Source organism: Mirounga angustirostris, unplaced genomic scaffold, assembly GCF_029215605.1.
Source record: "Mirounga angustirostris isolate CCGP_5_RB_7025 unplaced genomic scaffold, mMirAng1.0.hap1 SCAF_1, whole genome shotgun sequence".
In the NCBI taxonomy this organism is placed as follows: Eukaryota; Metazoa; Chordata; class Mammalia; order Carnivora; family Phocidae; genus Mirounga; species Mirounga angustirostris.
The window spans coordinates 11190946-11213508 of NW_026991709.1; the positions used below are offsets into that span (position 1 = coordinate 11190946).

General features: G+C 46.7%; 1 protein-coding gene across 2 annotated transcripts in view; it reads left to right on the top strand.

Annotated features, from left to right (window-relative positions):
- Positions 1-16300, top strand: part of RCAN1 (regulator of calcineurin 1) — a 94996-nt gene extending 78696 nt beyond the window's left edge. The window contains exons 1-4 of one of the 2 annotated variants that reach the window (XM_045902496.3): positions 6142-6318; positions 8977-9150; positions 11477-11636; positions 14552-16300. In XM_045902496.3, coding sequence (XP_045758452.1) covers positions 6232-6318; positions 8977-9150; positions 11477-11636; positions 14552-14724 — 594 coding nt within the window. In that variant the 5' untranslated portion in view covers positions 6142-6231 and the 3' untranslated portion in view covers positions 14725-16300. Of the gene's footprint in view, positions 1-6141; positions 6319-8976; positions 9151-11476; positions 11637-14551 lie in introns of those variants that run through there. The other variant, XM_045902495.3, reaches the window with a different exon arrangement.
- The last annotated feature ends 6263 nt before the right edge of the window (positions 16301-22563 follow it).

The following is a 22563-nucleotide window of genomic DNA, read 5'->3' on the forward strand; positions in this document are numbered from 1 at the left end:
TTAAGGTATAAATTTCAACATGCTCTTCCTCCCTGCTTTTTCCTAATCACTGATTGTTTCATTTTATTTCTTCTCTTCTCTTTTTTTTTTGCTTTTCCTTTTTTCGATGATAGCAATTTTTTTTTAAATCTCCACCATAAGCTTTAACAGAGCATGCGTGCCCATTGTTTTAAGATTTTTATTTATTTATTTATTTGAGAGAGAGAGAGAGAGAACGCGAGCAGGGGCAGAGGGAGAGGGAGCTTGATCCCAGGACCCTGAGATCATGACCTGAGCCAAAGGCAGACGCTTAACCCAGAGCCACCCAGGCGCCCCTAGCAGCTTCACCACTGACTGTATCGATCCTTTCTGGCGCTGGCATTAATAAGCCACCCATATTATCTATTTAACTCCGTGAAAGTTCTGGATTATCCCAGAAATACAAATTATTTGTACACGGTCTTGTATGAATCAGGCTTTTCTATTTTTCAAATTATCAGAAATGTGCCAGGCTGAAGGTTAGTATTGATATCATTTCTTCTGTGTTACCCTACAGATCCAGAAGATTCATGTTTATTAAACATAAAGGTGATCTTCATTTAAGATGGTTTTCTTATTTCAGATGTGGAATTCTTATTTTAGGCATCGTCCCCCGTCCTGGGAGAACCACCACTTGCCCGTTTGTTCTAGGGGGTTCTGGTTAGAACCTTGAAGCCCATCAGCAGAAAGGTTACCTGCTTTGTTTTACATTTTCTTTGAAATGGAGGCCCCTCCCTGTGACTGAGCAGATTTCACCAGTAATAAAGCAGTGCTAAAAGCAATAAATTCCTGCGCCCAAATCTGGCCTCTCAGAGCCCAGGTCCCTGATTATTCCTAAAAGAGAACAAGAATGGAAATTCCTTTGGAGATCAAAAAGAAGAACATTTTTCCTGCTGTCTTTCTTAACTTGATCGTTAGGACAAAGCTCAAAGAAAATTGGGACTTCAATCACAATTCCTGTTGGACAAATGGTCTCCATGGGTTTTGATCATGAATCTCATTAGTAAAAGATTTTTGAGTACATCTGCCAGCAAAAGCATTTTTATTCGTAAATTCGACACAACTTCAACTCTACATTGGGCACTTTATAAAACATACCCTAAAAGTAGGCATTTAAAAAGGACATAAAAAGGCATTGAAAGAGGTGAAAATATTTTGAGTTGAATATGTTCTTCCCACATGCAGAGGGTTGTCAAGATGGCTGCCGTGGCCTCTGGTAGTGTCCCGTGGGTGTGGCCTCTGAGTCTGGAGTTGATGGCTCAGTCCCCCATGCCCGGGCGGCCCGCGGGCTCCCACACAGCAAGAACGGAGAAGGTACGCCCAGGAATGAGACTGGCACGCTCCAAACACACACATGCGCCTTTAACGATGTTACACCACCTCCTGGGATGAAAAGGAAGGGCGTGGCCTTTGCCCAGACCAAAGACACGGGGCACCCTTCAGTCAGGAACACCAAGGGCCGTGGCCCTTGGATGCCCGGTGAATTCTGGCTCTTTACCTGCTTCAGACGGGCCCTCCCTGGGGCAGTCTCTGAATGACACAAACATTTATCTGCATCTCCAGAAGAGTGAGTGGTGTTGCCCCCACGTGGCTTTCACTGCAGTCGGGAGAGTGCCAGATAAGAACAGAAGTAGGAGGCCAGGCAGACTACAGTGAGAGCCCCGGGGGTTGCCGGGGCTAAAGGAGGGAGAGGACATTTAGTTGGGACGGGCATCTCCTGCTTTGGCGCCTTTGTGTATTCTGTTCCCAGAAGTGGAATGCTGTTCCCCAACATCCCACAGTTCACTCCCCTACTTCCTTCAGATCTGATGCATTCACATGCCATCTTCTCAGGAATGCCTTCTCTGGCTAGTCTCTCACTCAACATCTCCTTTTCCCAGGTCTTCCTATCCCTGCTCTGTGCCTTTTCCCCAGCACATAGCACTGTCTAAACAGACTGTGTATTTTACTCATTTATCTTGTTTCTCTTCTTTTTCTTTTCTTCCTGTCTAGAATGTAAGCTCCATGAAGGCAGAGAGTTTTGTCTGTTCACGCTTGAATCCCCAACACCTAAAACTCCTTGCGTGAAAGGATGGATGGATGGATGGATGGATGGATGGATGGATGGATGGATGGATGGATGGGCGGATGGATGCATAATTGGATGGGCAAATGGATGGATGGGTGGATAGACAGATGGATGCATGGATGCATAATTGGATGGGCAGATGGATGGATGCATGAATGCATGGATGGATAGGTAGATGGATGAATGGATAGATGGATGCATACGTGCCTGGATGGGTACAGGGATGAATACTAAGTGAAAGTCTTCATCTTCAACCTAAGGAACAATGGGAAGTCACTGAAGTTTTCCCAGTGGGAGAGGAATGTGATCAAGCCCAGCTTCGGGAAGTTTTATGTTGTGGGAATTAATGTACAATATTGGAGCAATGAGAAATTGGCCACAGCGAGGCCAGTTAATAGGTGTTGCAATTGCAGAAGCTGCCTGAAGTGGTGTGCTGGGAGTGCAAAGTGGAGGGTGGTACAGAGCATCCACAGAACTCTCCATGGACCTGCAGGTGCGGCACTTAGAAGAGGAAGACATCCAAGATGCCCAGCTAGAGGGACTAAGAGAACAGAGATGGGGAAATGAGCTAGGGTACCATAAGGCACTGCTGCTAGGTGGGCATGGTTCTGTGGTTCCATGAAACAAGCCTGGAATCTGCAATCGAAAGACCAGGGTGAGTCCTGGCTCTCCTTAACAAAGTGTGCCCTTCTGAACCGCAGCATCATTAGAGGTGAAATAGGAAATTGAAACACAGCTAAGACACAACAACCACCAGTTGTATTTCAGGCGCTGTGCTAGGCAGTCTGCCAACATCACATCATTGGATCTGAATTTGATATTGACCCGGTTTACAAGCTGAGGACAAGGACACTCCCCTTAATTAATACCATCTTTTAGACTGGGAAATGGTAAGGAAGAGTCAGAGTGAGCCCCTGTGTTCTTCTACTGCATAGTAACTCAGGTTGGAAGAACAAAGCGCCACATTATCGAGAAAAGGGCTACAAATATAAAGTAACAATAAAACAATTCCATTATCTCAGAAGCTAAAAACTTGACTCAATCACAAGTTCCATTAGCATTCAAGATAAATGCTCTTTAAAATGACACCTTTTAGGGACGCCTGGGTGACTCAGTCAGTTAAGCGTCTGCCTTTGGCTCAGATCATGATCCCAGGGTCCTGGGATCGAGTCCCGCGTCAGGCTCCCTGCTCAGTGGGGAGCCTGCTTCTCCCTCTGCCTGCCATTCCCCCTGCTTGTGCTTGTTCTCTCTTGCTCGCTCGCTCTCTCTGACAAATAAAAACTCTTTTAAAAAAATAAAATGACACCTTTTATCCGAATCAAGTGTGTCATTCCTCCCCCCCCACCACCGCTCCCCGCTCCCTCAATCTTTTGCAGATTGCCTCATTCTTTGCCCTGCTTTGGTTTGCACATCAAAGCCCAAACTCAGTTTCCCTCTCTGGTCCTTTGTAGCAAGTTTCCCCGGTGCCATATTCTTGGCATAGTTGTAAACTCCTTGGGGTTTATAAGGACGTGTTGAGGTCATCCTCACTTTGCCTGAGGAATGCTGTAATGGGAATGGTGGCATTCAACATAAACTTCAGTTTTTCCTCACTGAAAATAGAAAATTTCTTGGTGAAAATATGCTCTAACTGCATGGAGCCAGAGGAAGCAAATGCAAGTTAAAAAGATTCATTTAGGATTTTTATGGTATGAATGGAGGAAATGCAACACATCTAAAGCTTTCAGTTGACTAAAGTATTTCATTTCTTCTTTAACTTCTGGTGTCAGTGTTACTATTTTAAGTGCGAGTTTTAGTATGCTTTTCAAGAGCTCTAATGAGACATCTTCACATCACTTATATCCAACTAGCAAACAAGAATCAAAAATGTACTTGTCTCCCAAATGACGAGGGATATACATGTAGGAAAGTCCATTCTCTTAATACTTGTTTTGGAACAATTTTTATCCTCTATGGGGGAAAATCGCTATTTACAACATAAGTCTTTTGCACAGGACGTTTAGAAATCCAAGTTCATGGGCGCCTGGGTGGCTCAGTTGGTTAAGCGTCTGCCTTCAGCTCAGGTCATGATCCCAGGGTCCTAGGATCGAGTCCTGAGTCAGGCTCCCTGCTCAGGGAGGAGCCTCCTTCTCCCTCCCCTCTGCAGCTCCCTCTGCTTGTGCTGTCAAATAATTAAAATCTTAAAAAAAAATTAAAAACACAACAAGAAGAAGAAGAAGACAGTGAAATCAGCCTCTTCTTCCTCCTCCGATCGCCTTTTAACTCTGTTTGCTAAGGTGGACTCCAGGAGAAAGAGAAAAGGGGTTGGAGCTTGCAGGGGTGGGGAGCACCTCAGATCCGTCCCCAGACTCTCTGGAGGAGCGGAGGCAGTTCTGTGTCTCCTCCTCCCCCTCCCCTTCTTTCCTCCAGCAAAACCTCCCCTAGCCACACTGAGGCCACCGGAAACTAAAAAGCCATGTGTCAGGGACCCACTGCCGACCACACTGAAAATGCAGCACACCCAAGCACACTCCCCAACACCAAGCATCAGCTCATGTGACCATTTGCCCTTGGTGTTCGATGCAAACCCCTACTATTCACAGTGTTCCAAACTTTGCATTCAGATCTTTTCAGGTTGGGGGTGAGGGGTAATTTGGCGAAGAAACACTGTAACTGGTTTCTTATATAACCCTACAGTTGGCAGCAAGGCAGCGTGCATCGAAATGAAGCAACGCTCATTCATCCAAGAAGGCTTTGCTTTTCCTTTTTTGGAGGGATAAATGCTCCGGTTTGTTTTTTCTCCGTGGCATATATTCATTTTATTATTGGCTGGCTTTAATGATTCTTTGAAGTTAATCTTTACGTGTGAATGGCAGGGTTCTGTTTAAGTTTTGGAAGCTTCCGCAGGAGGTGTCTCTGTATGCCTCTAGACTAGAGAATGCTTTTATAAGTAACTGGAATGCTTTTAGGTGACAGTGAAATTGGGGAGACTGGGCAGGACCTGGGACCCAGGCTGCCATAGGGATCAACGCTGGTCAAGTGCTTAGAATTTCAGAGTTGCAGCCTTTGGAAAGAACTAGCATCCTGCCATCCCAGTAGCTTCTCCACACCAGACATCGCACCTGGAAAAGGGGCCAGCTGAACTAACTTTTCAACGTAGCATACGTTCCTTCCATTTCTTCTTCCTTTCCTATTAAAACAACAACAACAACAAACTTTGTCTACGTGTCTCAGAGCAAGACAACTGCCCGCAATGTTTCCTTTCTCAACTTCAGAGCTGAGATTCTCCTAAAATGTTTTTGTATCTTTTTCGGAATCCAATAGCCATTAGAAAATGATCAAAGGGTTGCATATTCCTAGTTCCCAAATTACTAATAATAAAGTTTTCCAATGAAAAATCCCAGGATTGCTTGAGGATCTCTCCCCACGTTCCCACTGTGGAATACAAGCAGGAATTGGGACATTCATCCAGTAAAGTTCAATTAGGGGGGAAAAGCCATATTTCAAAATGAATTCCACTTTTCTCTTTAAAAACAAGAGTTCACTGACCAAGAAAGATTTCAAAATGTTTTCTCTAATACCCCAACATGAAACTTTGAGGTTTTCAGGGAATTACAGGGATCAAACGACGAGTCGAGACTTGGGTTTCCAGGTTTCCCAAAGGCTCGAAACTCCCCTAGAGGCTAATTGCTGTTTACTGCGGAGACCTTCCTCATTTTTCTTCCGTAACATTTTCCATCTCAAGAAGGGTCGTCCCATTCAGCCGAGGAGCATGGTGTCTGAGTGGCTGAATGGAATGGCTACCAATGGAAAGTATGCTGCAAGAGGCGTTGATAAAGCAGCTGCAAGGCAAACCTTGGCTGTTTTTTCCATCCTCCCCAAGCAAAGTTAATTAGCATAGGGAAAATGACTAAGGTGTTGACGTCACCTCTTTCCAGTAGAAACTTACACTCTGTCTCCCTCGGCCTGAAAGCATGCAGACTTGACTCAGGAATTTGCTGTCCAAACAGGATGCTCTGGAAGCTGTGCTTTTTTTTTCCCAGGGGGCTGGACTTCAGTGCTTTATAAAGGGCTGGTCGGAGAAAGGACCTACAGCCTCTTGCAAAGGAATCTCACTTGGGGCTTGACTGCCTGAGCTGCTAGTCTTCTCACTGTAAGAAAGCAAGATGCACTTTAGAAACTTTAACTACAGTTTTAGCTCCCTGATTGCCTGTGTGGCAAACAGTGATCTCTTCAGCGAAAGTGAAACCAGGGTAAGGCTTCTAATGTAATGTGATTTTTGAGAGTTTTCAAAGCATTATGTTAATTGGGACTATTAACTGAAATATTTGCAGGGTGTTATGTGGCTGTCTTGTGGGTTTGGGGGTTTGGAATAAATCCAAAATACTTGGAGCTTTATCAGTCAAAAGCCGTTGCCTGAGGACTTAACTGTGAAGGAATTTTTAAAGCTTTCAATACTTGAAAACATCTAGGTCCCTTGACCAACTGGTAACGCAACTGGTTTTAACAGGGTATTTTTCGTTCTGTGTAGGTCGTAGTAAACTTTTAGAGGGAAGCTTTTTCTGACAGTGAATGGAACTTTTCACTTTGACATCTAGAGACCAGAATAATTTTATCTTAGGAAATAAATATCGTAAAGATGTGTGTATGTTTGTAGTCATTACAAAGGCCTGTCCTCAAGTTTTCAGATTTCTTTAGCTAGGGAAAATGAGGCCATAGCAAGTAATAAAACTGGATAAATAACTTAAGTGGGGGATAAGTGTACCTCCTGGGAAGCAGCTCTCATTGATGGTAATTAGTATAATTAATAATTTTAATTACTGTGCTTTTCTTCATTTGATTAAGATGTAAGATTTCCATCACTGGCTACCCAGCTGTCTAATTGATCTTGAACAGTACTGTATATGGATGAATTCTGTGTGTTCTGTTTTGGGGATGGTATTCGTGTGTTATGCTTTATACTCAATGCCATATTGAGCCTGTGTTGTTGTTTTTAAATCAAATGTAACTCCATAATTGCGTATGATACTTGTGAGCCAGGACTGGTCTTTTTTTGAACTAGATATCAGTACATTCTACGTATGAAAGTACTACAAAATCTGTGTATTTCGCATTAGCCTTATATGAGTCAAAATCAGTATTTATTTAATTAATTAGAGATGCCATCCAACAACTGTAATAACCAGATACCGGTTATTAGAACCAATAAGATTACTTTATTGGAGAATGGTATCACAGTAATACAGATTCAACAGATACTGTGCTTCTCTTGTGTTCTGGTCCTGAGCCCTGACTTGTATTCTAAAAATATTCCTCAAAGTCCTCTCCCCCTAAATTCTGAATCATAACTTCAAAACTAAGCAGTTGGTCACAATGCCTATTGATGAGGTCATGCAAAATTCCAAATTTATGCCCATACGCTGTGCCAGAAACTTGCCCGTCCTCATGCTCGAGAGAGGTGGAGAAAAAAACACACGCAGCCAGATAAAATCCCCGCGAAGCATCTGCTGTGCATTGTTCTCATTCTTTACCTCTGCAAAACCCCTCAGAACTGTTCATAAACTAAAGAAAAGCCACGGAATTCAAAGAGAGGAAGTGTTCCCACCCACCACCACCCCCCTAACAACCTGCCCAGTGGAGGCAGGCTGACCACTGGCCCCACGAGCTGGAACACAGGTCCTGTCCTGCCTATGGAGCACCTTGGCCCCGGACATCCCATTCCCTCCCCTCTGTCTAGCGCCGAAGAAGAGTCTTGAAAATGCTCTCCCTTCTTATACACTATCCTCTCGCCGCCCCTCTGCAGAAACCGTGCTTTCCATAGGTTTCCGAGGTGCTCAGTGGGCCCCACCCACCTCCCCTTCTGCAGGGATCCCCTTTATAGAAGGCACGCTGCCCCCACCGGACCCTCAGCCAGCCCTTTTCTGCCTTACACAGAATTCCCACAACCTGTCCTCGGTGTTCAGTCTGGAAAAAAAAGACTCGGAAAGCACGACGACTCAAAGTCCATACAATCTTTCTGGAAGTTTCGGCTGTCAACTCCCTCTCTGGTTGGAATCCTGAGGCCTTGCAGTGGCTTCCCAGCTTCCCCCCCCACCCCCCCCCGCCCCGCACCCTCTCGCTGACGCCCCCTCCCCCTGCTGGCCTCCCCCCGCTCTCCAAAGAGCTTTTCCCAGAAGGCTAATGAGCTCCCTCCTGAATGGAAGCCTAATAACACCCTTGAACTTGGGCATTTCCATTCTAAGAGCTCATGTTGTTTCATAATTTTCACTAGCATTTATAACACTAGAGCTAGAAATGTACATATATTAAAGCCAGCATGCAGAAATGGGTCCATTTGCAGTACATTAATTTTTAAACCAGTATTCTTTTAGAGAGTTAAAAAGTAACAGACCAAGTGGGAAAACAATAGGGGGATTTCTTCTTAAACCTCTTCCTTTACACTAAGAAATGCAAGGTTTCTTTTAACTTCATTGTTTCCCAGTGCAATAAAAAAAAATTTTTTTTTTTCAAATGAGCTCCAGTGTTCTTAAGCCCTAAAGAAATACCTGCTGCACACAGCAACACCCAAAACTGAGCAGTGGGATCAGAGTTAACGGGGCTGGGGAAGGTTGTTGGACGTTAGGAACTGTCCTTTTCCACTTTAAAAGACTGTTTCTGTGACTATAAGAGGTGGTTAAGTATTGGTACTTGTTCTGCTCATTCTGTGAATTTAATAAAATCACCTGTCTTAGACTTAAAAGGGCAGAAAGAGCAAATCTTCCTCAGAGGGTGGCTCTCCGTCCCCTCTAAGAAAGGAGTTGGGTGTTCTCGAAATGATACTAGTTCACTTCCCCAAGAAGAAACCAATGGAGTTGTCAAGACTCCTACGCAGATGTGTTCTAACTCCTTTTATTTTTGTTGTTACTTTTCAGGCCAAATTTGAATCCCTCTTTAGGACATACGACAAGGATATCACCTTTCAGTATTTTAAGAGCTTCAAACGAGTCCGAATAAACTTCAGCAACCCCTTATCTGCAGCAGATGCCAGGCTCCAACTGCATAAGACTGAATTTCTCGGAAAGGAAATGAAATTATATTTTGCCCAGGTGAGTTGAATCCATTGATACACATGCTTCTCCCTCTCCCCACTTTTAAAAGTAGCTTAAACATTGATTATGCTATACCTTGATTTTTTTAATGCATATACATTTGGACTGTAATATTGGAATTACAAAGTATATCCTATTCCATACCCTTCCTCCATGCATCATTATTCGTGACCATTTTACTGCCACATGAAAATGTGTTTAAAAAGATCATTATATGGGGGCACCTGGGTGGCTCAGTCGTTAAGCGTCTGCCTTCGGCTCAGGTCATGATCCCAGGGTCCTGGGATCGAGCCCCGCATCGGGCTCCCTGCTCCGCAGGAAGCCTGCTTCTCCCTCTCCCACTCCCCCTGCTTGTGTTCTCTCTCTCGCTGTGTCTCTCTCTGTCAAATAAATAAATAAAATCTTAAAAAAAAAAGAAATTTAAAACTCTTAAGTTTTGAGAAAGGCGAAGTTCATACTCTAAATTTTCAGTGCCTCACCTTTCTTAAGAAAATATCAGCATGTGTTTGAAAGCAGGCAATCTCAGAAATGGCCCTGACCCTGGTTTGAGGAACTCTGGCAGAACCTTTCCTGCTCCTTTAGGAAGGTGGTCCGTAGAGTACAAGGTTGTGGCCGTGGCTACTCCAGCACTCGAAGGTTTGTGCAGAGGGTTTCCAGGAAGTTGCTCCAGGGTTAGGGCTAATGATGTGCTCCAGACGGAGAGCAGACCTGAGTGGGTCCCCACTCTCTGCAGTTTCTTAGCAGCACCGAGCTCCATGCGATGGAGAGCCCGCAGCCTGCAAATGCGGGCATGCACATGGGCACAGGGCTGCCAGGCCTGGCTTGAAAGGAAACAGGTAGCAAACGCTAAGAAATCCTCCTAGTAGCAGGAGTCCCGGCCCCAGGACATTCACGAAGGGCTGTGCATGGGTTTGCTTTTTCCCTGGCTCACCATCCTTCCAGTTCTTCCCGCTCCCCTCCCTCCAACCTTCAATGATCGGTGACCCATTTTCAAGGCAGCTCACAAAGTTCTATATGATGATGTAACAGGGATCCAACAGGTTAGCCTTGGAAGGAGAAGGAACTTCTTGGATGCTGCTTTCTGGTTCTAGCTGGCCCACACTGGGGCTCTGAGCTCCCCAGGGCGGTACAGGAGCAGACATTATAGAGAGGCTTCCTGACCTGGGCAGGAGGGCTTGCTGGCCCCTCAAGCGTAAATTAGAGCTGGGATGCCCTGCCCCCTGGTGGCCTGTGGGAGGCACGGGTTTTGACCTTGGATCCTTAGTTATGAGCACACTCCTTTCTGAGTTTGATCATGTTCTGGATCATTACTTAGTCCTCCCACAGCTTTCTTCTCTCTCTCTCTCTTTTTTCTTTTTAAAGCTGGTGATTTTATTATTTATTTATTTTCTTTTATTTTTTTTTTTTAAGATTTTATCTATTTATTTGACAGAGAGAGACACAGCGAGAGAGGGAACACAAGCAGGGGGAGTGGGAGAGGGAGAAGCAGGCTTCCCACTCAGGAGGGAGCCCGATGTGGGGCTCGATCCCAGGACCCTGGGATCATGACCTGAGCTGAAGGCCGATGCTTAACGACTGAGCCACCCAGGCGCCCCCCACAGCTTTCTTCTGATTACAAAAGTAAATGTGCGCTCATTGTGAAAATTAAAATACAAAGAAAACCCAAACTGGTTAGACGTTGATGTAACACCTTTGTGGACAGCCCTCTAGCCACTGATAGGACTTCTAAGCCCAAGCTAGCATCATGGGTTATTGTTTCATATTATTATTATTTTTTAAACTTCCTGGAAGGCGGATCCTTTTTCCCTTCATCGCTTTTGTCATGTGATTTGGAAGCCCAGAGGGAGGGAATTGCTGGGTACCACGGGGTAGGCGGGAGCCCTGGGCCCCATCCCTGCTTTGGCCCCTGAGAAACTATCATCTTCGAGCTGTAGCTTAGCCTTTTGGAGCTTCTGCTATGCCTCCGTGATATGAGGAGCCGGAAGAAATATATGCTGAGATCCCTCTGGCCTCAAGCAACAGGGCTTTACTTTTCCCATTTCTACTAAAACGGTACTAATTTTCCATCAGTCTGGGTCAGTGGCAGTCTGGGCAGTGCCGCCCCTGCGCCTGTGGGTCCCGGTCCTGGGAGGGGGCGCCCCATAACCCCACCGCCTTCTCCAAATAGACCGTATGGCGAGCCATCCTTGAACAGCATGCGTTCCGCTGCCCAGACGTGGGGTCGTCCTTTGTCCCCTGTCCCCCGCAAGCTCACTAAGTGCTGTTGCATCGCGTGGCTTCTTTCCTCCAGAAACATCCACCTGTGTTTTCTCTCTCTCCTCAGACTTTACACATAGGAAGTTCCCACCTGGCTCCCCCAAATCCAGACAAGCAGTTTCTGATCTCTCCTCCCGCCTCGCCGCCGGTTGGTTGGAAACAAGTGGAAGATGCTACTCCGGTCATAAATTACGATCTGTTATACGCTATCTCCAAGCTGGGGCCAGGTAAGCTGTGCTCTGGGGCGGGAGCAGGAAAAGAGATGGGGAGAAATTGTGCTCGGGGGCCAAGACCAAGATGCGCACCTGCCTCAGGGAGCGGCCAGAGCCTTGTGGCCCCTTTCGGCTGTCCTTCGATGGATGCGAGCAGGTTCTGTGAATTGTTCCTATCTGCGTTCATCTGTGTCTGTAACTCAAGTTGTTGGGAGCATACACGCCTGCCTCTGGCCTTAGCCAGTCATGGGGACCAAGCACCATGACCCCCCACGGCCGGCATCTTGCGAATCCTTCCCGTCACTGAGCGCAGCCCGTGTGGGCAGGCTCCAGACCCAGGCCCCAGTCCTGTCACCCCGGGATGAGTGACTGGACTTGGAAAGGGAAAACGGACCATCCCACACTTGAGAAACTTCATTTTTAGTCAAGGTGGTTTCATCCATTGATCCGATTCTCACTTGCCCTTTTGAATGTTCAAGAGAACCACAGAGTATAGTGAAGAAAGAGCCCCTGTCAGGCATGCCCCCTCTTGGCCCCATTGGGGTGCTCACACCTTTTCAAATGCAGAGAAAGAAGAGGTTCCGGTCCTCTGATGCGAGGAAGGTGTGAGTATGCAGAGAGGTAACAGATACTCTGGCCTCAGTCTTCTTCTCCATACAATGGGTATCACCCAGTGGAGTTATGAGCAGTAGAGGAGATTGTCTAGAAAGCACCTCAGAAGTGCCTGGCCCACAGGCATTGCCCAATACAAGATTTCTGGAAACAATAAAATGTTGGTGGTTCCTGTCCTACCTGCTAGGGTTTGAGTGAGAGGCATGAAGTGGTTTGAGCCCACCCTCCTTACTTATCCATAGAGCAACCATAATAAATGCTGAGACTCTCAGCTCCTCATTTCTCCTTGCCCAGCAATCTGATGATGTTCCTTTGGCTGGAGTGTTTTATTTCTTGGACCCTCAGCAGTTTCATGTTGAAAAGATTATATTTCTGAACACACCGCCCCAGTGGAAATTCCCTCTGAGGGAGAGAGCAAGAATCACATTACTTACTGGTAATGGTGGCATGAAGGTCAAGATGGCCAGTCTGAGGAAGCTGATGCCCCTCCCCACAGCTCCTGGCTCAGGTGCATCAGCAGAGCTGAGGAGTGGAGTCTGCGGGGATGCTAGGGAAGAGAGGAAATGGGACCTCCATCAGGGAGAGGTGACAAACTGCTCTAGAGGCAAGAAGTCCAGCTAAAGACAATTCATCACACTCCAGAATCTACCACGCCTTTACAGAAGGCTGATCTGAGAAGCCTTTTCAGAAACTAGACATAATAAAATCCATTCACCCTTAGTTTATCTCACAGTGAGCTGGAACAACATTCATATTTGGCTGTGCTTTGCAGTCAACAAGATTGCAAAGATTTTGCAAATATGGCCCTATGCAGAAGCTTGCTGGGTTGTGGCCAATTGGTAGGTAGATAAGGATCCTGACCAACGTGATCTTGTGACCCTCCACTTTCATTCCCTCCCTGACATTCCAAATCGAGAAACAACAACTACCTTTTTTCATGAGGAAAAGTGCCTTCCAGGTTCCGAGGAGTCCCCAGAGTAGTGTGAGGCAGGAAGGTCTGGAATCCGGGCTGAGGAAGAGCACACAGAACTTGGAGGAAAACCCACCCCTGGGCACCTGGGGGGAGGGGAGGAGCGAGCTGAAGCAAACCCTCCCCCCACCTGTTTAAATCCTAGCTTCCTACTGTACCCAGCTTCCCACTGCACCCAGCTTCCCACCAGTAATGGTCCATGCTCTATTTGTAAACATTAGTAAAACTAGGTGACACTTATCAGGCCTGCCACCTGGGCACCAGGACCTAAGAACTTGGCTTGCACTTACATAATTGGCTCAGTGAGGTCAGGGGGATTATGATCCCATTTTACAGAGGAGGAGATGGAGGTTCACTGGGATGCAAAAGAATGCGCCCACGGGCTCCGGGTACTGAATGGCGGGGCTCCCAACCCACATTTGGCCACCGCCTCCCTCAGCCCTGAAGAGGCAGCCAGAGCAGTGCCATAGATTGCTTCTCAGTTACTTCTAGAAGATTCATCCATCCTATCCTTGCTGTGCCAGAGGGCCCTGAACTGGACTGAACCTGGTCAGACTCAGGCTGACCTAGAAATGCAGGACACTCCTGGCTCCCGGGGGGTGCAAGTTGTCCAAAGCAAAGGGATGCTGTGGTCAAACATGTTTTGGGAGCCCCTGGTTCAAACCAGCCATAATTGAGTCTTCTCGCGGGGCCCCCGGTGTGTGCTCCCTCCACGCAGGAGCCTTGAGAGGGAGGCTGGCGATGTCCCTTCCTACCGTGTTTTATTCATGCACCGTCTTCTCCTGAATGCACGCTCCTCACACTGTGCTCAGGAGTCATCTGGGAATTTTAGGAGGCCTGGCGAGCATGTTAAATGTAATTAAAAATGCACCCCTTGGGACACCCGACTGGCTCAGTCTGGTAGGTGTCTGACTCTTTGGCCCAGGTCATGATCTCAGGATCGTGAGATTGAGCCCTGCGTTGGGCTCCGTGCTGGGTGTAGAGTCTGCTTGGGATTCTCTCTCCCTCCCTCTCCCTCTGCCCCTCCCCCATATAAATAAATAAATAAATAAGATAAACTCCTCCCATACACCTCAATTCAGTGTTTGAAAGCAGAATAATATATAATGGTGATTATATATGTGTGTGTGTGTGTGTGTATGTTTTTGTATTATTCTTATATTTATATATACTTTTATAAATAAATTTTTTTCTGCTAGAGCAAAAAAGAGGTATACCAAAAGAATACCCATCCAGAGCGTATCTGGCCGCGTCCCTCCGTCCCCGCTGACCGTCCAGAGGAGCTTGGCCGCGCAGACCCCTCCATGTTTCTTGCCTCGGTGACCCTGCATTTCTCTTCCTTCCCTAGGGGAAAAGTATGAGTTGCACGCCGCGACCGACACCACTCCCAGCGTGGTGGTCCACGTGTGTGAGAGCGATCAGGAGAACGAAGACGACGACGAGATGGAACGAATGAAGAGACCCAAACCAAAAATCATCCAGACCCGAAGGCCGGAGTACACGCCCCTGCACTTAAGCTGAACTGGCGCCCCCGGGGGGCAGAAGTATTCTGAATCACACTCGCGGGGAGGCATCTTGTACGGGGGAAGTGGCCGCTCGCGACCTGGCAGGCGGCCGCCGCGATGGGCGGGGCAGACACTCCAGCGCGCCTGCTCAGAAGGGACTCTGGGCTCCGCCCCCCGGTTCTGATGCTCCGCCTCCGCCTGCGTTCCTGGCTCCCGGGAATGTCCTGGGCCAATCCCTGAGCTCCGGGTGATCGCGCAAGGACATTTGGGCCCGGCTCGCCGCAAACTGATCACGGTAGCGTTTCCTACTTGTCCTTTTCTGGTAGGTTCCGTGTTTGTCAAGGGCAGCTTCATCCCCGGGGTGGGGAGAGCCTTCTGCTGCCGAGCCGCCTGCGGGGTAGGCTCTCTCTACCGGGAGGAAGAGGCACCACGAAGCCGCAAACTGGTGCAGAAACGTCGTGAAAACGAGAACAACGCAAATGTGGGATTTGTAGTGTTTCATTTTTCCCCGCTCATGTTCTCATGTTTGTGCATGTATATTACAGATTTTCAGAACTAAGCTTTGTTCGTGTATAGATTATGCCCTTGTTGTTTTGCAACTTTGGGGAGGACGGGAAAGCGTTTGGAACATCTGTCACCTTCCAGATTCATGACGGTCCTTGCAACAGCACTCACGCGGGGCATCCCAGCTGGAATACATCCGGTGCCGCGTCTACCTTGTGCTTTGGCAAAAGAAGTCGATCTGAAATTCCTATGTCGAGTTTCGCTTTGTAAAATTCAGAGAATAGCAGTTTCACTGCCAACTTTTAGTGGGTGAGAAATTATAGTTTGGGTCTTTTGGGTCATTGTTTCCATTTCCTTCTTTTGCGTGGTGGTTTATACACATGAATCATAGCCCCCCAAAAAAACTTTTGTGGGAGCTGTTGGTTGAGACAGTTGATTTTTTTTTTTTTACCCCACTAAAACGTCACGATAAACTTGTAAATAAAGCTGATAGCATATATTCATACCCATTGTACACTTGGGTGAAAAATACGGCGGTGGAAGAATAGTGTCGGAATATTACCCTACCTGTGACTTGTATGTTGTAGAAAACGCTGTTTAATGTTGGACAGGACTTGAACTCAAAGCATGTGAAGTGGATAGTACATGTGTGGTGGAATGAAAGAGATGCAGTGCCTTCCCCATTAATTCCTGATGGAATCGTTACACTCGGTTAGTCTGTAATTTTTTTTTCTGGTTGTAATGTGTATGTCTGGTAAAGAGGTATTCTATTTTGGCCTTACAATACCCGAGCAAAATTGGTCGTTTTGAAATACCTAATGCCAAGTAACAGTGCATGCTTTGGAAGTTTGGAAGGTGGTTTCCTTTTAAGAAGCAAGTACATTTGATCGTTCCTATCAAGAAATTGAATGTTCTCAAACTCCTGTTTACAGTACTTGGTGAGGTGGGGGGCAGGTGAGGGAGAGACCATTGCATAGCTGTTCAAATGTTCCTGGTTAAGTGCTTTTAAACTGGAGAGGCTATAACCTCAAAATATTTTTTTTAACTGCAGTCTATAATAAATCAACACAATATGCTCTTTACGGAAAGGTTAATCTTTGTGCCCTTTTATTTCTGATTGACCGGTCTGTGAACTCTTTGAATCCTGCAGTCTCAAAAGGACACATTCCTTCACCAGTTTCTGTTTAGAAACTCCTAATTCTTTCCTCTGGTTCACGGAGGGGTGACCACACTAACCAGACACCACTTAGCAAAGGGGAGAATAGATAAAACTGAAATCGGGGGTTTGAGTATTTGCTTTGTGTAGGGAGATGACACTCTGACGAGAAGCCGACTCACCAACAAAACCAGCAGCTCCACTAAACAGCAATGTTTTTGACTGTTAATTTGAAGAGTCGTCTTTCCTGTTAGAAAAGATGTCCACGAAAGATACTGAATTACAAAGGCCAGTTATGTTCAGAAAAGTCTGTCTCTGAACCTTCTGTTCGAATCTCAAGCAGCCTTTCCCCTGGAGCCCTGATGACAAGGTGGTGAGCTTCCTGCCCAGGCCAGCCCACAAAAGCCAAAACAAGCCAGGGTTTCTTCGCTGAACTCGCGAAAATGACATTAATCTCGATCAAGATTAACATGAGGCATTCTTCCGTGAAAATTCACATGCTCTTCTTTTTTTTCTCTTATGAAGAGCCTCATCTCATCACGTCCAGGAGAATTTCCATATCTTAAACCCATTTACGTTTGAGGTTTAAACATTGTTGGAAAATCCACTTTTCAATCTGGTGGGCAAATCAGATTATCGGGCAGATTCACTAATTGCCCACCTAGCGAGGGAGGGGGCTGTCCTTTATCATCACGTTGAATAGCAAGGAGCCCACCGGATGAGTGCAGGTGGATGACACAGTGTGCAGCCCAGGATCTTTTCTCATCAATAACCCTGGGATAAAATCAGAACGTGGTGTCAGTTCACTTAGATTTCCAGTTGGTCCCCTCGTACACCTGGGAAAATATAAGCAGATGCAGATATGGTCCCACTGCCCATGAAGATAACAAAGCCTAGCGTAGAAATCACAAGTCACTGAACATCTTCACTCGCGAGGACGACGGCTGATGAATTGTTCTGTGGCAGCCTCGGCTGGAATCCTGAAACCACGCACTTGCCGCTTCCCAGGCTGGTGGATACCAAGGGCCCCAAATCATGAGCATGCTCAGGACTCATGCGTCTGTTGGTCCCGCCCTGCTCATCAAAGGGCTCTGTAAAATGTGAAGCAACAGACACAGAACAGGCGGCACCAGGCAAAACATACCCTTTTGCCATTGACTGAATGCATTCCTTAAATAGATTTTGATAGAATACATGTCTGATCTGGTGGGAACCAGCATAGAGTCATCCAAGAAAAGAAACCCAGCCCCCCTGAAATGGATGCTAAACCCAAGTGAAGGGTGGTAATCGATGGAGAAGTATTAACATTTCATGCAGCTATTAATACTTGGGTTAGGAAGATTGATTTGCAGTCGGCAAGCATTTAGGATTTTTTTTTTTTTTTAAGATTTTATTTATTTATTTGAGAGAGAGAGAATGAGAGACAGAGAGCACGAGAGGGAAGAGGGCAGAGGGGGAAGCAGACGCCCCGCTGAGCAGGGAGCCCGATGCGGGACTCGATCCCGGGACTCCAGGATCATGACCTGAGCCGAAGGCAGTCGCTTAACCAACTGAGCCACCCAGGCGCCCCCATTTAGGATTTTTATATTTCCAGAATGCAGTGTGAATTAGTGCCCATGGGGGATGTGGGTTTTCAGAGAGCCTCAGTTTTCAGTGAAATGTACAGAATTCACGACAAAGTAAACAGACAGATTTTCTCAAATATTAAATTGAAACAGATTCAATATACTGTACGGACATGTTATGGCCCAAAATGAATCAGAGCCGGGGCATGTCATACTCTAAAATGTATGTCATAGGGTTGCAGAACCCTGTGGAATATTTGCCTCAATCTATTAAATGCCTATCACGCAATAGTCCTCTAAAGGTCAACAAGTCAGATGGAGACTATACATAATCTAAAAGTTATTTAGGAAGAAGTTAGAACATACAGAAGAAATGTATTCTTTCTTCCCTAAATTCTCTGGTCTTCTGATTCTAAAGACACGTAGGGATTTTTTTTTTCAAGGATGCCACCACGCTTGGCCATCTTTAATTCACATCTGAAATTCCCATTCTTGTGACTCAGTGGAGTTACATGGCAATCAGGTAGATGGATTGTATCCTCCCATACCTTCTTTTCTTCAGCACTGCCTCTCTGCTGCTCAGGAAAGGTAACATGGCTGTGGTTCTGAAAGGCAGGAGGAAATGATTTGAAAGTGATTGAACTGTGGTGTCTACATTCAACGTTTCTTTGTCTTTCAAGATTCCAGTTAGGGATTCAGTGACCATTCTACAAGGCCAATGAGAGCCAACCCATTGCTCTAACCACTGCCACAGCTCTGGCCTAGAGTACCACCGGGGGGTCCCCCCTCCTGGCTGACATTCAAGCTCTGGTCACGTGGGATTTCCAGGGTTTCTAACTCACCGTATTGTCTCTTTCCTATGCACCATCACACCTGCCCTCTGTGCCTAGACCATTATCCCAGTGCCCCAGCCTGGCCTGGACTAACTCCATAATGCTAGGCACCCCATGAGAGCAGGCCCATGTCTGTCCTCTGAATCCCTGGCGGCTACCACTGGCCCCAGTCCACAGCAACCAATAAATACTGCTGACATAATTAACTGACTCACTGATACTTACCCTACAGTTCTGCATCACTGATGTTTCTTTCCCCGAGAATCATTCCCAGCCAGTCCTGCTGAGTCTTCCATTGTGTGCCATACTTTCCCTTTAGAATATGCATTGACTTTTTAGCATAACTGTTAAATTGTTTCTCTTCCCTGTTAGAACCTAAGTCAAGTAGAGGCAGGATGTCTGAGAACCTGTGCCTCAGAATAGATATTCAACACAAGTTGGATGAGTGGATGGATGAATGGATGGATAGATGGATGGGTGGATAGATGGATGGGTGGTGGGTGGATGAATGGGTGGGTGGATGAATGGATGGGTGGATGGATGCGTGGATGGATGGATGGGTGGTGGATGGATGGGTGGGTGGGTGGATGGATGGATGGGCAGTGGATGGATGGGTGGGTGGATGGATGGGTGGATGGATGGGCGGATGGATGGGTGGATGGATGGGTGGGTGGGTGGTGGATGGGTGGATGGATGGGTGGATGGGCGGGTGGATGGATGGGTGGGTGGGTGGGTGGATGGATGGGTGGGTGGGTGGATGGATGGGTGAGTGGGTGGATGGATGGATGGATGGATGGGTGGATGGATGGGTGGGTGGGTGGATGGATGGATGGGTGGGTGGGTGGATGGGTGGATGGATGGATGGATGGATGGATGGATGAATGGGTGGTGGATGGATGGGTGGGTGGGTGGATGGATGGATGGGTGGTGGATGGATGGGTGGGTGGGAGGGTGAATGTGTGGGCGGTGGATGGATGGGTGGGTGGGTGGATGGGTGGATGGATGGATGGATGGATGGATGAATGGGTGGTGGATGGATGGGTGGGTGGGTGGATGGGTGGATGGATGGATGGATGGATGGATGGATGAATGGGTGGTGGATGGATGGGTGGGTGGGTGGATGGATGGGCGGGTGGATGGATGGATGGGTGGGTGGTGGATGGGTGGTGGATGGATGGGTGGATGGGTGGGTGGATGGATGGATGGGTGGGTGCGTAGATGCATGGATGGATGGATGGATGGATGGATGGATGGGTGGTGGATGGATGAGTGGATGGGTGGATGGGCGGGTGGATGGGTGGGTGGATGGATGGATGGGTGGTGGATGGGTGGTGGATGGGTGGTGGATGGGTGGGTGGATGGGTGGGTGGATGGATGGATGGGTGGGTGGGTGGGTGGATGGATGGGTGAGTGAGTGGATGGATGGATGGATGGGTGGATGGATGGATGGATGGGTGGTGGATGGATGGGTGGTGGATGGATGGGTGGATGGGTGGATGGGCGGGTGGATGGGTGGGTGGATGGATGGATGGGTGGTGGATGGGTGGTGGATGGGTGGTGGATGGGTGGTGGATGGGTGGGTGGATGGGTGGGTGGATGGATGGATGGGTGGGTGGGTGGATGGATGGATGGGTGGGTGGGTGGATGGATGGGTGGGTGGGTGGATGGATGGGTGAGTGGGTGGATGGATGGATGGATGGGTGGATGGATGGATGGGTGGTGGATGGATGGGTGGTGGATGGGTGGTGGATGGGTGGGTGGATGGGTGGGTGGATGGATGGATGGGTGGGTGGGTGGATGGATGGGTGGGTGGGTGGATGGATGGATGGGGATTTCAGACTCGGAGGAGTAAGAGGTCATTGAGAAAGAATAGGAAAACAATGAGGCATATTCTCTCCTAGTCAATAGAACCAATAATCAGCTCAGTGCTTTAATCCAACAAATTGCCAGGTTTCTGGAACAACAAGAACAAAAGAGGGAGAAAAGGAGACATAATTGTGTTGGGGTAGGGCAAAAGATGAGAAAAGAACAATTTTGCTTTTACATTTCTCTTCTCAGAGTGGTCGGCTAAAGGGTGAGTGGGAAGGGCGGGAAGGAACTTTCCAGATGATGGAAATGCTCTGTGCCTTGACTGAGCAACACAGTAACGGCGGCAAGTGTGCATTTGCCCAAAACTCATCCAACTGCACACTTACAGTGGGCACATTTTGTTATATGTTAAGTGCACCTCAATAAAGTTGGCTTAATTTTTAAAAATCAGGATAAAGGAAAGAATGTTCAAATCTCGTTCAATGGACAATAGTTGGGGGAAGGCCTCCATTCTCCATATCCCTAGCAAAAATCTTTTCCAAGTGTATAATGATTTAAAAACATTCTTTTTTTTTTAAGATGTTATTTATTTATTTGACAGAGAGAGAGACAGCGAGAGCAGGAACACAAGCAGGGGGAGTGGGAGAGGGAGAAGCAGGCTTCCTGCTGAGCAGGGAGTCCGATGCGGGGCTCAATCCCAGGACCCTGGGACCATGACCTAAGCCGAAGGCAGACGCTTAACGACTGAGCCACCCAGGCGCCCCTGATTTAATAACATTCTTAAAACAATATTATACAGCAAGACAAAGCAGCATCCCAAATTAGAGTGTGAACATTCTAATTCTAGAAGAACTCGGTGTGTCCATGGCAATTTGTTAATTTGAGAAATAAACTTGGGTCCTACTTACTTCCTTAAAGTTTAATGTATAGGACTAATGTTTTTATATGTTCAGAACCAACACATTGCTAAATCAGGAATAATATACACCCACATATAATCAGTGGTAAATGGCATTGACTTTGGTGTGTCTTTAATGTCAACCCACACTCTCATGAGACCTCGGGCAGCAGCAACATATCAGACTAGGAAATGCATTTGCAGTGATGCATTTGGAATGAATAAATTATTGGAAAAAGAAAGAAATAAAAACCCCACTTTTCTGCAAGGTCAGTTTTATTTTTGAAGCTTCTAAAACACTTTTCTTGCAAATTATGCAAAATGTGCATCATTCTTTTTCTCCTAGAAATAAAAAAAATTTAAGCACCACGAATGTTGGAGAAATAATTTTTAAAAGCCACATAAGATCATCAATAACCATTATAAATAGTGCCTTGTATCACATACACATATTTATGCCTTCCAAATTCTAGTATTTTTCATGTGGTTTTATTACAGGCTCAGTTGCCAAATATCCTCTTTTAATTGAGTTAAATTCACAATTTTTATACAGTAAAAATAGTTCCAGTTTTTGTTCTTTGTAACAAGTCTTTTGTGAAAAAGCAAAAAATTCAGTGGGTGAGCATGGAGAATTTTCTTAAAACACACTCATATCGTATAGGGCACCTGGGTGGCTCAGTCGGTTAAGTCTCCGTCTCTTGATTTCAGCTCAGTTCATGATCTCAGGGTAGTGAGATTGAGCCCCAAATTGGGCTCCATGCTCAGCAGGGAGTCTGCTTGGGATTTTCTCTCTGCCCCTCCACCCTGCCCCTCTCGCTCTCTCTCTCTCTCTCTCTCTCTCAAATAAATAAATAAATAAATTTAAAAACAAACAAAAAACTACACTCATATCAAATAATCCAGAATGAAGGACATCACATAGATTAAATTGTATATGGCACAATTACCTTGTTTTTATAAACATATTGCACATCCTCAAATGCATCAGTGGGAAATGCTACCAAGGAAGCAGATGTGGTCAGGGGAAACATGCTCATAGCCTTCACCCCCGACCTGGGTTTGCTGCAGGCTCCTTTGCTGGCACTGGGAA